This window comes from Netta rufina (assembly GCF_964035555.1).
Source record: "Netta rufina genome assembly, chromosome: 18".
Lineage (NCBI taxonomy): Eukaryota > Metazoa > Chordata > Aves > Anseriformes > Anatidae > Netta > Netta rufina.
This window is the reverse complement of record NC_140142.1, coordinates 9619534-9635649: the sequence shown is the minus strand read 5'-3', so window position 1 is coordinate 9635649 and position 16116 is coordinate 9619534. Positions and strand designations below refer to the sequence as shown.

At 48.3% G+C, this 16116-nt stretch overlaps 1 protein-coding gene across 1 annotated transcript; it reads left to right on the top strand.

Annotated features, from left to right (window-relative positions):
* Positions 1-15183: 15183 nt before the first annotated feature.
* Positions 15184-16116, top strand: LOC311216424 (olfactory receptor 14C36-like; the record flags this gene model as incomplete). Its single annotated transcript, XM_084297960.1, has 1 exon — positions 15184-16116. One exon carries the CDS (start codon positions 15184-15186, stop codon positions 16114-16116), a length of 933 nt encoding a protein of 310 aa, XP_084154086.1.

The window sequence follows — 16116 nt, the reverse complement described above, 5'->3', positions numbered from 1 at the left end:
TGTGTTTCAGAAGAAATTAATTTTCAATCTACTTCTGCAAATGATTTAAAATGTCACTTATTAAAAGAACAGACTATATTCTCTTTCTTTTTTCTTTGTGTGTGTCTGTGTGTATACGAGCATGTGTTTTTAGTAGTGGTATTTTTTAGTTTCAATTCATCAATGGATTTCCAATAAGCTGTCATTATTTGTCCCACTTCCATTTCAGTATGTATGTGTTGAATGTATATACTGAAACTCTATACATGAGGAGCCTATCTCCCTGTGAACTTAAACAAAAGAAAGGATCCTGCAGTGCCTTCTTTGTCTGACGTCCTTCCTCTGAGACTTGGTCTGGATCTGCAGGGCCAGTGCCCGTGTGCAGAGGAAAAGAGTCCCATCCCATCAACACGGCCAGGGAGCACCAGCACTTGGTGCATGCAGAGTTGCTCTCTTGCCACTGCCATTCTCTCCTACTGAGCCCTCCTGGTGGAGGCAGGCCCGGCTGCTCCTGTAGCTTGGTGCCAGTGCTGCTGTGGGGCTGTGCTGGGACTGCAGGTAGGGACAGGAAGTGGGCACGACAGTGGCACAGCTGGTCTCCAGAGAAGTGTTTCAGTACTCAGAAAAGATCTTCTCAGGGCACTGCTTGAAGGCTGGTCTTCTTAAAAAACTGTGGTCAAGAACATTTTCAAGGAATAGACAGCAAAGATCATTGCCTTTCGTGTTTCTCCATTAGCTCAGTGTGTTGAAGTCAGGATCACAGCATGGTCGTGTAGTGACTGAGGGCTCAGCAAGGACTCATTTGCTGTTGGTTGCACCTGGCAGGCAGGGAAAAACCATAGAGCCATTAGCTCACTGCCACCATATGAATCAAAAACAGAAAAAGTGCAAGAACTCTTCACTTGAGGTAAAGTCAATCTAATAAGAAAACAAATAACAACAACAAAAGAATAAAAATAAAACATAAAAATATAAATATAAAAAAATAAATTAAAAAGAATAATAAAATAATGAAAAATAAAAAGAAATCCACCTGTAGCCCATGGAGAGGAGCCCACGCAGGAGAAGCTGACCTGGCAGGAGCTGCTGCCCATGGGGGCCCCAGGTTGGAGCAGTTTGCTCCTGACTGATGGACCCTGTGGTATGGACCCATGTCTGGAGCAGTTCTTGAAGAGCTGCTGCCTGTGGGAAGCCCATGCAGGATCAGTTTGGGAAGGACAGTATCCCATGGGAGGGACCTCACAGCACAGGGGAAGAGAGCAACCGAGAAGGAGTGGTGAAGACAAAGTGCTATAGACTGACCACAGCCCCCATTCCCCCATTCCCCTGCACCGCTTGGGGGGACAAGGTGGAAGAGGGTGGATGGGGGTAAGGCGTTTTTGGTTTCTTTCCTTTGTTTCTCACTTCTCTAGCTTGTTAGTAATAGGCAATAAATTTTACTGTCTCCCTACTCTGAATCTATTTTGCCCGTCATGATAATTGATGAGTCATCTCCCCATCCTCATCTAAACCCTTGAGCCTTTTGTGTCATATTTTCTCCTCCTTTCCCTTCGAGGAGGGGGAGTAAGAGAGTGGTCATGGTGGAACTTGGCTGCCCACCAGAGTAAAACCACGGCTGTGGCAAACTCATAAAGCTCAACAAGGCCAAGTAGAAGGTCCTGCACCTGGTCAGGGCACTCCAAGCACAAATACAGTCTGGGTGGAGAATGGATGAGGTGATTCTCCCCCTTTATTCTGCTCTCATGAGACCCTACCTAGAGGAGTGTGTTAAGTTCTGGGGTTCTCAGTATGAGAAGGATATAAAGCTATTAGAGTGAGTCCAGACAAGGATGCAAGGAAGATCAAGAGGTTGTAACACCTCTCATGCATGGCATCGCTAGTCAGTTGAAGGGAGTGATTGTCCTGCTCTACTATGCGCTGGTGCAGCCTCACCCTGAGTACTGTATGCAGTTCTGGGCACCACAGTACAAAAAGGATGTAAAACTGTTGGAGGGTGTCCAGAGGAGGGTTACGAAAACGGTGAAGGGTCTAGAGGGGAAGACGTATGAGGAATGGCAGAAGGCACTGAGCCTGTTAAGCCTGCAAAATAGGAGGCTGAGAGGAGACCTCATCACGGTCTACAGATTCCTTGCAAGGGGGAGTGGAGGGGCAAGCACTGATCTATTCTCCTTAATCACCAGTAATAGGACCTGAGGGAATGGTGTCAAGCTGAGAAGAGGGGGTTTAGGCTAGACATCAGGAAGAGGTTCTTCTCTGAGAGGGTGGTTGCACACTGGAACAGGCTCCCAAGGGAAATAGTCACTGCACCAAGCCTGGTGGAGTTTAAGAAGTGTTTGGACTGTGCACTTAGTCACATGGTCTAAAATTTTGGGTAAACGTGTGTGGTGCCAGGAGTTGGACTCGATGATCCTTATGTGTCCCTTCCAACTTGAGATATTCTATGATTCTATGATTCCTATTAAAACTTGCTGAGGGAGCTGAGGTTGTTCAGCCTGGAGAAGAAAAAGCTCTGAGGAGGCCTTATTGCATCCATCCAATATTTAAATGGGGCTACAGAAAAGCTGGGGAGAGACTTTCTTTCAGGGTGTTCAGTGAAAGGACAAGGGGAATGGTTTTAAACTGAAAGAGGGTAGATTTAGAGTAGATACTCAGATGAAATTCTTGACTTGAAGGTGAGGCTCTGGCACTGGTGCTGTGGGTCCAGAGGTCACCCAGAGAGAGTTTGGATCAGGTCATGCCCTTGTGTTTGAAGGAACAGCTGGCAAGAATGGAGAGGCATCAGTGAAATCATGGGAATAGCAGAGTGACAGCCAGGTGGGGAAGAGAAGTGGCTGTCTGCAGCCTTCAGAGAGAAGTGGGACAGCATAGGAAAGCCTGTGGAGGAGAAGGCAGAGGGCTCTGACAAGAACAGAAGGCTTCAGCAGCACTGACATCTTTGTCCCTTTGGCCATGGCTTATGAGGAGACATGTTATGACATTGGGACCATGTATTCTCCTTTCAGCCACGTGAGAATGCTGGAAGGTATCATAACATTGTCCTTCACATGATATTATGGGCATTAAACCCTACCCCACAGACTCCAGGAAGAGCCCTGAGTGAGACATGCTGGTGCTGGGGGTACAGGATCTCCCCTCCCAGTGGCTGGGGTCAGGCTTTGGCCTTCTGCTTCACCAAAACAAACCAAGACTTTTCTCAGCACAGTGCCTTTGGCTATCTGTAATCATGGCTTCCAATTATCTGCCTTAACAGTTCCCATGGGAGGCTTTCATAGTAACAGACTTGAATAGCCAACAGAGTATAGAGTACTCTAATACTACGGAATAGAGTAGTCAACAGAGGTGAGACAGGTGCTCTGATGTTATGAAAGCCATCAGAAGGCTGATCACAGTTAGATGACTGATATGGGAAGGTCAGAAGTAGCCTGACCAGGACAAATTTGGGGGAGGGAAGAGGAAAGGAAAAGGAGCTTGGAAGCTTACCTTTGTAGAGGTAAGACAGTTCATGTAATGTTGATGCTGCTGTAACACTGGCTTAAAACTTGTCACATATGGCCCTTACACTATTTTCAACAGTAACAATAATCCCTCAACCTATACATCAGCCCAACACCCTGACAGGAATCCACTACTATAAGGCAGACCTCAAAGTATCACTTGAAGCAAAACTCAGCCCATAGTCCCTTTCCCTTACCTTTACTCTCTTGCAGTGTCACTGCCCTTAACACTAACATTAAAATGTTCTGTTTAACCCTAGACTTCTTGACAGACCTAAACAAAACCCTTAACCATAATGAATGCCCATACCCTAACCAGAGACCTGACACCACAAGCAGAACACCAAACACTCCATCTAAAACTTTGTTTAATCTCTAACCCAGAAAGGTAAAATCTAGTCCCTAGGAGACTAGAGAGAAGTCAGCTCTGCCTCAGGATATCCTGCCCCAGCAGGAGGAATGTGACTGTGGAAGGGACTGTGAGGTCACTTCTGTCTGTAGGTGGCAGGTCACCCTTGACTTCTCCCTGGGATTGGTACGTTTTGGCTGACATCTGCCAGTGGTCCTGGTAGGCCAGCAGAAGGCACCTGCTTGGCATGCTTACTGTGGGATACCCTCTGCCTACAGACCCAGGAGGACCCAGACAGAAAGAAGGCCCCAAGATGGGTTGTCCTGTCCCTTCTACTTGAGTCCATGACTGGACAGCAGGAGGCACAAGGCTTGGCTGTGTCTAGCCAAGAAGCTGCAAGGCCAGCAGCAGGCCCATGGCTTGGAAGATGCTGGTGAGGTGACTTGTGTCTGGTTGGCTGACAGGCTGCAAGGAGCCTGATGAGTTGGGATGCCTACTTTAGGAGTGGTTTCCGCCGAGATGGAGCTTTCTTTGGAAAGAGCAGGAGAAAAAACTTCGACAGAGTGCACCTTGGAAGGTTGGCTCTGGCCATGAAGAGGAAGAAATGTCCCTCAAATGGTCATGTTGTGGTGCCAGAGGTCACCCAAAGAGTGTATTTGATCAGACCCTAGCTTTGTGTTTCAAGGACCAAGTGGTGAGGGTTGATGAGACATCGGTGAAATGATGGAAATGCTGGGAGGAGAGCAGGGTGGTGAACAGAGATAGGTGTCTGAAGACTTCAAGGAAATAAGACAAAGTGTTGGACAGAATGGGAAAGCCTGCAGAGGAGAAGCAGAGGGTGCTTTTAAAAATGAAAGACCCCAACAAGGGTCCCCTTTGCTAGAACTTATGAGGAGATATTTTATATTCACTGTGATGAGGCTTCATTGATTCCTTTCAACCCCGTGCAGCACCTCAGAGCTGTCATACCACTGTTCTTGTGGCATCACACTGCCCACCACATCCCCCAGACCCCAGGAAGAGCCTTGAGACGGATGTGGGGGTGCAGGATCTCCCCTCCCAGTGGCTGGGGTCAGGCCTTGGCTCTTCTGCTTCACCAAAACCAACCAAGACTTTTCTCAGCACACTGCTTTGCCTGTCTGCAATCATGGCCTCCAATTGTCTGCCCTAACAAGTCCCTGAGGAGAATCTCTTGGTAACAGCCCTCAGTGGGGCCCATTAACACTCCAAGTCACTTCAACTTTTCCTTCTGACTTTACTTGCTCAAGCGGTTACGCATTGGGTGCTGCCATGTTCTGCCTGCTGCTGCGCCCGGGCCCGCTGTCCCGCGGGCCTCCGCTCACCCACCGCCGCCGCTGCTTTCCCCCCCGCCAACCTCCACCCCTGGGTGGCCCCCCCTCAGCCCGCCGGCCCCTCTGCTGGTGCTGCGGGCCACTGCCAGCAGCTCGGCCAAGGATGTGGGTGGATCCCCTGAAAAGGCGGACAAAGATCTCAGCAGTGAAAACAAGAAACTCAATAAATCCCAGCAGCTGAAAAAAGTTTTCAAAGAGTGTGGTGTTGTAGGGGTCTCATTCCATGTTGGAATTTCATTAGTATTTCTAGGAATCTTTTACCTGACTGTATCAAGTGGTGTGACGTAATTACTTGCCATTATATCACAGAATAAAAACAAAATGGATGACATTCTGTTTTGTAGGCCAGAATGCTTCCAGGATTCAGATCTAAAGTTTATTCAGAATACGCTAGAAGCAAAGCGGTTGAAGTTAGCCCCAGAGAAGGTTCAACGGAAACAGCCATGGCTATACTTAGGATGGAAAATTTCAGACTCTACCATTCGTCCACAGAAAGTTGATATATCTACAGTGTTACTTAATTTGACACATGCACAAACGGTCCTGGGTAACATTCAGTGGGGTTGCCACATTGTATGGATTACTAATGACGACTTAGCTATATTATTATGTCTATTGTGAGGAAGCACTGCAGAGCAGGAGGTTAAACTAACAAATGAGCAAGGGCAGGATCTTTCACAGATAGTTGCTAAGGTTGCAGCTGGCGCTGCTTGCAGATGTATAGCATAAGTTGCACTCTCCTTACTAGTTAGCAATCATGTGTCTTGGTCAGTGGCAAAAAGAAAAGGGGGAGAGTAAGTTGCGACACAGACAGAAACAGTATCAGGAGGTTGCCACTGACACTAACAGCACTGGTAATAGGAATAGCATAAGTGAAACAGGAGATAGCAAGAGCAGAATGATAGGACAGGATTTTTGAGTCCTGGAGTGGATTTTCTGGCTGATTCAGCCAAAAATGAGTGCTCAAACATGGGCAGAAGCTATCGCAGAGTTAGTACGTAAGGGTCGTTCTCGGAGTATTGAGATCAGCAGGCAGGAATCAGGAGACATTAGTCTGCCAATGACTCGGGATCTTTTGGAATGGTGTTTACAGTAGTCCATACCGCTACAAGAAGCTGTGTTAGGTTATCTGGGATTGGTGCATTCCTGAACTTCAAAGGGGCCTCTCTGGCAAGTTATAAGATCATATAAATGGCAGGTAGTACCACGACTCTCATCCCGACCAGTGGTGGGCCGCACTGTATACACCGACACAGGTGCAGAAAGTAGGAAGGCTGCGTGTGTGTGGTACAAGAATGGGAGTTGGGAAAAATACTTAATTCAGGGCAGACAGGGGATTCATTACAAACACTGGAATTGTCAGTAGTTGTTTGGGCTTGTGAATCAATATCGTCTCAAACTCTCTGTATGTTGTCAACATGGTAAACCGGACAGAGGATGTCTTGATATGGCAAACTAAGAGGGACATATTGTTGTCATTATTTCTGCAGCTGTGAGATGCCATTCAGGGGAGAACTTCACCTTATTGTGTTATCCATGTACATAGTCATCAGTTCTCAATTGGGTTAGCGGAAGGTAATGCACAAGCAGGTAAGTTGGTGAGTCTGGTCACAGTGGGGCCAGAGAGTGATTTTGCACGTGCATGAGTGTTGCACGAAATGTTCCATCAGAATGCAAAGGGTCTTCGGAGGTTGTTTGGACTTACCTGGACAGAGGTGAAAGGCATAGTAAGAGCGTGCCCTTCTTGTAGTCACCATGGACCAGGGTTAGGTTTGGGTATTAATCCATGGGGTGTTAAGGCACCAATGTATGGCAAATGGATGTAACACATGTAATGGAATTTGGTACTAAAAGGTATGTGCATGTGAGTATTGATACTTTTTCAAGATTCATGCAGGGCAACTGTGCAGGGGGGAGAAAGAGCACTCCATGTGTGTACACATCTGACGGTACGTTTTGCCATTATGGGAGTGCCACAGCAGGTCAAAACGGACAATGGTCCAGTGTATGTTAGTGAAGAAGTTAGAAAATTTATGAAAATGTGGGGAGCAAAGCATATCACATGTATTCCATATTCTCCCATGGGCCAAGCAATTATCAAACAATCACATCAGGTTTTAAAGGAACAATTAGTGAAATTAAAAGAAATCAAGGACATGGGTGTGAGGACTTTGAGGGAATGTGCTGTTTGAACCTTTCTGATCATAGTGAGTCAATTCACAAATCCATTACTTTCCTGAAGGAGCACATGGGAAAGATTCAACACGATATTAGTCCTTTCGATCAATGGCTCACTGATTTGTTTGGGATGATACCTAGATAGTTACAGGGATTAATCACAGGGATTAAGGCTTCTGTTTATTGTGGTGTTAATCATCATTGCGTGTTGTATTGTAGTAAATGTGGTTAAAAGGTTACTTGCAAAAATGTTACATCAGGCTTGGATTGCTCAAAAAGAAAAAGGGGGAATTGTTGAGGGATTTTTGAAACAGCAAGGAGGCCGTGACTTGCTGCAGCTGAGCAAACCAAGGTACCAGGACAACTACGAGAAGTTGCCATAACGATGTTCTTCTATCGCCCGATTGAGGAATTAAAAAAATTGTTGCAAGCAGCTGGCACTGCTTCAAGGACAAGATCTACGTGACTGCTAATCACAAAGGGGGTTGTTTTCTTGCAGGTGGGGTTGTTTTCTTGTAGTTGTATGTTTGAGTGATTTAACCATATGATTTCACCACATTGGTGTATGTCATGTCTTCGGCCATCCTTCCTGCAACACTTCTGTTGGAGTCTGACAGCAGCAGCGGTGGGTATGCCTGTGGGAGGTGTGCACAGGCTGAAGAATTGCTCAGCCCAGTGGCGAAGCTTTGGGAGGAGGTGAACAGGCTGAGGAGCATCAGGGAGGCAGAGAGGGAAGTTGACTGGTGGAAGCATACTCTACCTTCCTTGAGACAGACTGATGAGCCAACCACAACACAAGTAACAAAGGTTCCTCTATCCCACCAGGCAGCCACCACACAAAAGACAAAAGTTCCCCCATCTTGCCAGGCAAGGAGGGGACCTAGGCCAAGGGGGGGAATGGAAGCAGGTTCCTGCTTGGGGTGGTAGGCGAGCCTTCTCCCTGCCCACCTTTCCTTCCTGACTACCCCTTTGTAACAGCTATGAAGCTCTAGAACATGGCAGTCAAAACAACGATGTAGACAAAAGCCCATCCCAGTTGGAAGGGGTGCCTAAGGGAAGGCAACCTACCCCTTGCAGGACTACATCTTCTGTCAAGAAAGAAAGAAGGCTTATCATCATGGGGACTCCCTTCTGAAAGGGACAGAGGGCCTGATATGCCATCCAGACCCAACCCACAGGGAAGTCTGCTGCCTCCCTGTGGCTTAGGTAAAAGGTATTGCCAGGAAAGTCACTCACCTGGTACAGCTGTCTGACTACTACCCACTACTGCTTTTTTTTCAGGCTGGTAATAACGATGTAGCAAGGAGAAGTATGAGATCAATCCAAAGGGACTTTAGGGCTTAGGAGAGACTGGTTAAAGGATATGGGGCACAGGTCATATTTGCCTCTTCCTTCCAATAGGAGGAAAATATGTTGACAGGCAGACTCGGCTCATCAATACGTGGCTCTGAGACTGGTGCCACCAGCAGAACTTTGGGTTTGTTCATCACGGGAAGGTCTAGGCAACACCAAGCCTCCTGGCATGAGATGGGATGCACCTTTCTCAGAGGGGGAAAAGGATTTTTGCCCAGGAATTATTAGGGCTGATAGACAGGGCTTTAAACTAGAGTCAAAAGGGGAAAGGGATAAAACCAGGCATGTCAGTGATAAAATAAGGGATGGAGTGCCAGAATTAGAAGGAATGTGTGCTAGTGAGGTCCTTCGGGCTTCTCCACCAGGTTCTGCATGCTATGAGGTGCATTTGAAGTGTTTCTACACAAATTCACACAATATGAGGAATAAACTGGATGATCTAGAATTCTTGGCCCAATTCTGGAGCAATGATATCATCAGCATAAGCGAAACCTGGTGGGATGAATCCTGTGAATGGTGTGTTGCAATAGATGGTTACAGGCTCCTCAGTAGGGACAGGCAGGGCAGGCAAGGCGGTGGGGTGGTGCTGTATGTAAAGGAAAGGCTGGACTGCATGGAGCTTGCAGTTGATGATGGCAATGTTGAGATCCTCTGGGTTAGGATTAAGGGAAAAACAAAGAGGATGTCATTGTGGGAGTCTATTACAGATAACCCAGCCAGGATGGCAACACTAATTATTCTTTGAGGAACTAAGAAATACATTGAGATTGACTGCCCTTGTCCTTATAAAGGACTTCAACTTGCTTTGTTTTCTCCCTTTCTTCATAGGGAAGATGCTTCAGGCCCCATATCATCTTTGTGGCCCTCCGCTGGATTCTTTCCAGGAGATCCCTGTCTTTTTTTTTGTACCGCGGAACCCAGAACTGCACACAGGATATCAGAAGTCAATAAGAAGCATAGAATCACAGAATTTCTAGGTTGGAAGAGACCTCAAGATCATCGAGTCCAACCTCTGACCTAACACTAACAGTCCCCACTAAACCATATCCCTAAGCTCTACATCTAAACATCTTTTAAAGACTTCCAGGGATGGTGACTCCACCACTTCCCTTGGCAGCCTGGCTCACTGGCTCGAGGTGCTCGCATAACCCTCACCTGGCGACGTGAAGAGAAATCTGAGGTCACGGGTTCGAGACGCAGCATGGGGGTGCAATGTCCCTCCTTACTAAAAGGACTGTGGTGGTTTTACTCAGGTGGGCAGCCGAGCTCCACCACAACCGCTCTCTCACTCCCCCTCTCCTCAAAGAGGAAGGGGGAGAAAATACAACACAGAGAACTCGAGGTTTGAGATGAGAAAGGTTTAATTAAAGGGAAAGGGAATGGGGAGGAAAAACAGAAACAAAAGAAATAATCAGTCCGCGCGGAAGCACAGAGAGAGAGAAAAAAAATATTCTCTACTTCCCATCAGCGAGCGGTGTTCGGCCACATCCTGGGCAGCAGGGCCTCAAACGCGTAGTGGTTGTTCAGGAGGAACAGCCCCCTCCCCCACGAGAGCCTCCCTTTTTATTGCTGAGTGTGACATCAGGTGTTATGGAATATCCCTTTGGTTGGTTTAGGTCAGCTGCCCCGGCAATGTCCCCTCCCCATCACTTGCCCACCCCCAGATTGCTGGCTCTTGGGGGCTTGGAAGGAGTCCTGATGCTGTGCCAGCACTATGCAGCAATAGACACAACACTGGAGTGATATCAGTGCTGTTCCAGCTACGAGTGCAGAGTACAGCACTGTGCGGGCTGCTGCAGGGAAAAGGTGACTCCAGCTCAGACAGACCCAACACAAGTGTCTAACAACCCTTTCGGTAAAGAAGTTCTTCCTAAGATCCAGCCTAAAACTCCCCTGGCGCAACTTAAGCCCATTCCCCCTCATCCTGTCACCAGGCACGTGGGAGAACAGACCAACCTCCACCTATCTACAGCCTCCCTTGAGGTACCTGTAGAGAGCGATAAGGTCACCCCTGAGCCTCCTCTTCTCCAGGCTGAACAAGCCCAGCTCCCTCAGCCGCTCCTCGTAGGACTTGTTCTCCAGGCCCCTCACCAGCTTCGTCGCCCTTCTCTGCACCCGCTCAAGCACCTCCATGTCCTTCTTGTAGTGAGGGGCCCAAAACTGAACACAGTACTCAAGGTGCGGCCTTACCAGAGCCAAGTACAGGGGGACAATCACCTCCCTAGCCCTGCTGGTCACACTGTTTCTGATACAAGCCAGGATGCCGTTGGCCTTCTTGGCCACCTGAGCACACTGCTGGCTCATATTCAGCCGACTATCAACCATCACTCCCAGGTCCTTCTCCGCCTGGCAGCTCTCCAACCAGCTCTCCCAGTCTGTAGCTCTGCTTGGGGTTGTTGCATCCCAGGTGGAGGACCTGGCACTTGGCCTTGTTGAACTTCATGCAGTTGACCTCAGCTCATCGGTGCAGCCTATCCAGATCTTCCTGCAGAGCCTTCCTACCCTCAAGCAGATCAACACACGTGCCTAGCTTGGTGTCATCTGCAAACTTACTGAGGGTGCACTTGATGCCCTCGTCCAGATCATCGATGAAGATATTAAAGAGGACAGGCCCCAGCACCGAGCCCTGGGGAACACCACTAGTGACTGGCCTCCAACTGGACTTGACTCCATTCACCACGACTCTTTGGGCCCGGCTATCCAGCCAGTTTCTAACCCAACGAAGCGTGCGCCAGTCCAAGCCAAGAGCAGCCAGTTTCTTGAGGAGAATGCTGTGGGAGACGGTGTCAAAAGCCTTGCTGAAGTCAAGGTATTTCCTAACATTCTGCACACCATCAATAAAAGAAAAAACTTTTTTTTTTTTTTCAGTGTTGCTTAATTAACTCAATAAACACATATGTTTTACTTAGTTCTCAGCTCAGCCTCAACTTTGTCTTCCAAACAAAGACTTCTGTAACATCTGCTGTCTTCCAAGACTTGGTCACATGTTAAAGGAAAGATGAAAACAAAACAAACACTCTTCAAGACAGCTGTTGCACAGGGTTCTCCAGGGATGAGGTGTTTTAGTGCAGGGGGTAACTGGCTTTGAGAAGGTTTAGAAACAGTCATGGAGTGTGTCTACACAGCATCAAGGGTTTCTGATTCTAATACTGCCCCTCATGACATGTAGGTTGGAAGTGTGCAGGACATTGCGATGGGACACAGCCAGGAGAGCTAACTCAGAGTGATCAAATTGATGTTCCTCATCATCCAGCACCCCCTGCAACCTACCACCTGACTACCAAAAGCATGCCATGCACACCAAATACATGTCCTGTGAAGAGCAGCTGAGAGAGTTGGGATTAGCCTGAAGAAAAGAAGACTCCAGGAAGCATTATTGTGGTCTTCCAATACACAAATGGGCCTACACACGTGTGTAGTGACTAGACTAGACAAGACTAGACTAGAACAGAATAGTTCAGTTGGAAGAGACCTTCAAAGGTTGTCTGGTCCAACTACCTGATCTCTCCAGGGCTAAACAAAAGTTACAGCATATCAATGAGGACAATGTCCAAATGCTTCTTGAACACTGACAGGCTGGGAAAAAAAAAAAAAGCAGGTCTCAAGGAAGCCTATTCTAGTGTCTGACCACCCTCACAGTACAGACAACTTTCCCACTCTCCAGTCTGGACCTCCCTGGTGCGTCTGTGTGCCATTGCACACTTTCTCTGATCATTTACTAGTGAGAAGAGGTCATCACCTCCCTCTCCACTTGCCCTCCTAAGACAGTGGCTGAGAAAAATGAGGTTGCTCCTCAGCTTTCTTTTCTCCAGGCTAGACAACCCAAGTGTCCTCAGCCTCTCCTTATAGGACATCCCCTTTTACCAGTATTCCCTGTTTTCCCTTGGTTTCTCAACTGACAAGAAACCTGGTCAGATAAACTCGTTGGAAGAAACATCCTCTCATACTCTCACCAGTCAGTGTGACTGACCACGTCTGGCTCCCTCACTGCCTCCTTTATCACTTGTTTGTCAGGTTTGTGTCCCCAGATGTGTTGTGCTTTATCCCCAGGAGGTAGCCAAGCACCGCACAGACACTCTCTCCCTCCCTACTCTTAAGAGAACTGGGGGAGACACATAGGATAAATATCTGGAGAGACTGTATCAGGGAGTGTAGTGATAGGACATGGGGCAGTACTTTTAAGCTAAAAGAGAGCAGATTTAGATTAGATCTAAAGAAGAGATTCTTCACACAGCGGGTGGTGAGGCTCTAGAACAGGTTGCCCAGAGAAGTGGTGCGTGCCTCATCGCTGGTAATGTCTAAGGTCAGGTTGGATGGGACCTTGGGCAAACTGGTCTAGTGGGACGAGACTCTGCCCATTTCACGGGGACTGGAACTAGACCTTAAGGTTCCTTCCAACCCCAAATATTCTATGATTCTATGAGCTTGCTGGGTTGTGTAGTCTGTGTAGACAGAGGGATTTCATTTGCAGTGAAAAAGATTTGTTCTCCGGAATATTAACAGGTGCTTGAAAGAAATGGAATAAAATTTGTGGGTGTCCTAACTAACAAAAGGACAAGAAAAGATGATTCCCATATCAAACACGTATTTTGATTTAAGAGAAAAGATAGCACTTGAAATAGGTGTCTCTCCCTAGCTGACAGCAGGAAGAACAGTGATTGCATTGGTTTGATTCCAAGTTGATTCCCCTGGAGGACCAGGGACTTGCCAAGAGCTCCCAGTGCTGTTCACAGTAGAGGCAGTGAATGGTCACTGTGTAACATAGCCAGGGCAGTTTCCAAATGTGAGGCACGGGAGAGAGCAGGGTAATACATCTGGATTACATTAGGGTATCCTTCTAGCCTCTGGACAGCAAACAAAGAAGGAGGTGCCTTGGTTGGCTCAGTTGAAACCTTTCCCTCAGCAGGGAGAAGGAAGATCCATCCCTGTCCTTGCAGGAGTGTCCTGCCTAAAAACAGGGCATGGAAAGGTGATCCTTGGACCTCATCCATTTTCTGAATAAGGAAGGACAGTGCTGGAAATGAGATTCCTTCAGCGGCTGATGGAAGGAACATCAGGGATTACTTCAGTGTGTTTTAAAGCTGATTCCCCTGGAGGCCCAGGGACATCTCAAGGGACATGAGAGAGGGGAGAGACAGAGAGGCATTAGACTGGAGCTGTGCTGCTGAACTGGGCTGGGCTTCTCAGCCCAAGGGGAGCTCCTGGAAAGCAGGCAGCACTGCAGAGAGACAGCTCTGCCCAGAAGCTGCTCCTCTGCACAGTGCAGCAGGGCTGGGGGCACTGCCTGCAGGGGACAAAGGCGGCTGAGAGAAGGGAGGGAGATGTTAAAGGCAGTGTGGAGGGGGGATGCTGAGAGCTCAGTGCGGGAGAAATCTTCACAGCCCTGAACAGGGTAAGTCTCTGGCTGCAGGGCAGCACAGCTGTTGTTTCTGGTGCCATCTCCAGATTTGCTGGCAAATCCCACAGCCTATGGGAACTTTCAAAAGAACTCTTTGGATATTTATCTTTGGAGAATTCTCTTTGGATAACAGAAGAATGACAAGCTCCAGAGCAGGGATTACCTACCAAAGCTATCAGTGGGACAGGACACGAGGGTTCCTTCTCACAGGACCAGCTGCAGGCTGTGCAAGCAGGGAGCAAGCAAGGGTGCCCAGGGCTGTGGTGCAGAGCAGGGTCCCTGCTGAGCCCCAGGGGCTTTGTTCCGGGGCAGAGCCTCTCCCACCTGCGAGGCTCTGCACTCAGCCTGCCTGGGGAGCTGCCCAGGGTGCTGTGGGGAGAAGCTGTGGCTGGAAGGACCAGAAGGCCAGGGCCGGACAGGGTCCTGCTGCTGGCAGGGGGCTGCTACATGGGCCAGGCTCCTCATATCTCCCCAGCACCCCCAGGGCATTTCTGGGGGAGATTCTTGAAAGGGAAGAACAACACCTGCCATAACTGAAGGAATGGCACTCTCTGAGGTCTCATTTTTCAACTTCCTGCTTTGGATGGCGGTCAGGGAGATGATAATGGTGTTGTTAGGATTGTAGAAGGGACCTAAACTCATAGAGCATTACAGTTAAAAGAGATTTGTAGGTCTTTGAGGAAACTCATATATTCACTCCACACCATTTAACCTACAGGCAGCACCAGCGCAACCTTCTTTGTTTCTTTGTGGGATTGTTGGATGTCCCTTTCATCACTTGTAAATAGGGAGATGCCTCTGGCCAGTGGATACCTGAGATGCACCCCTGGTGTTCTTTACCAGCAGCACTGATTACTGCTGAGATTACAGAGGATCTTCATGGTCTCTGTGGCATCCTTAGGCAGAGAGATGCAGAGCTCCAGGCAGGAGCAAGTCTTCTTGAGATGAAGATGCAGTGAGGATACAGCCTTGTTAAGGATGTTTTCTTTGAAATAAGGTTTAGTTTTTGCTTAGAAAAGTCTCTCTAACATGTCACTGTCTATTCCTCCATGGACAGGCAACCATGCCCTGAGGCAGCAAATGTCCAACAGCACCTTCCCAACAGAGTTCCTTCTCCTGCCATTCGCAGACACACGCAAGCTGCAGCTCCTGCACTTTGGGCTCTTCCTGGGCATCTACCTGGCTGCCCTCCTGGGCAACGGCCTCATCCTCACAGCCATAGCCTGCAACCACCGCCTCCACACCCCCATGTACTTCTTCCTCCTCAACCTCGCCCTCCTCGACCTGGGCTCCATCTCTACCACTGTTCCCAAAGCCATGGCCAACTCCCTGTGGGACACCACAGCCATCTCCTCCTATGGATGTGCTGCTCAGATTTTATTCTTTTTCTTTTTCATTTCAGCAGAGTTTTATCTTCTCACCATCATGGCTTATGACCGCTACATTGCCATCTGCAAACCCCTGCACTACGGGACAATAATGGACAGCAGAATTTGTGTCAACATGGCAGCAGCTGCCTGGGGCTGTACTTTTCTCTATGCTGTGCTGCACACTGCCAATACCTTTTCCCTCCCCCTCTGCCAAGGCAATGCCCTAGACCAGTTCTTCTGTGAAGTTCCCCAGATCCTCAAGCTCTCCTGCTCAGATGCCTACCTCAGAGAAGTTGGGCTTCTTGTGGTTAGTGCCTGCTTAGCATTTGGATGTTTTCTTTATGTTGTGCTCTCCTATGTGCAGATCTTCAGGGCAGTGCTGAGGATCCCCTCACAGCAAGGACGACACAAAGCCTTTTCCACATGCCTCCCTCACCTGGCTGTTGTCTCCCTGTTTCTCAGCACTGCCACATTTGCCTATCTGAAGCCCCCCTCTGTATCCTCCTCCTCCCTGAATCTTTTGCTGGCAGTTTTATATTCAGTGGTGCCTCCAGCAGTGAACCCCCTCATCTACAGCATGAGGAACAAGGAGCTCAAGGATGCAGTGTGCGAATTGGTAACTGGATATTTTCAGAACCAATAA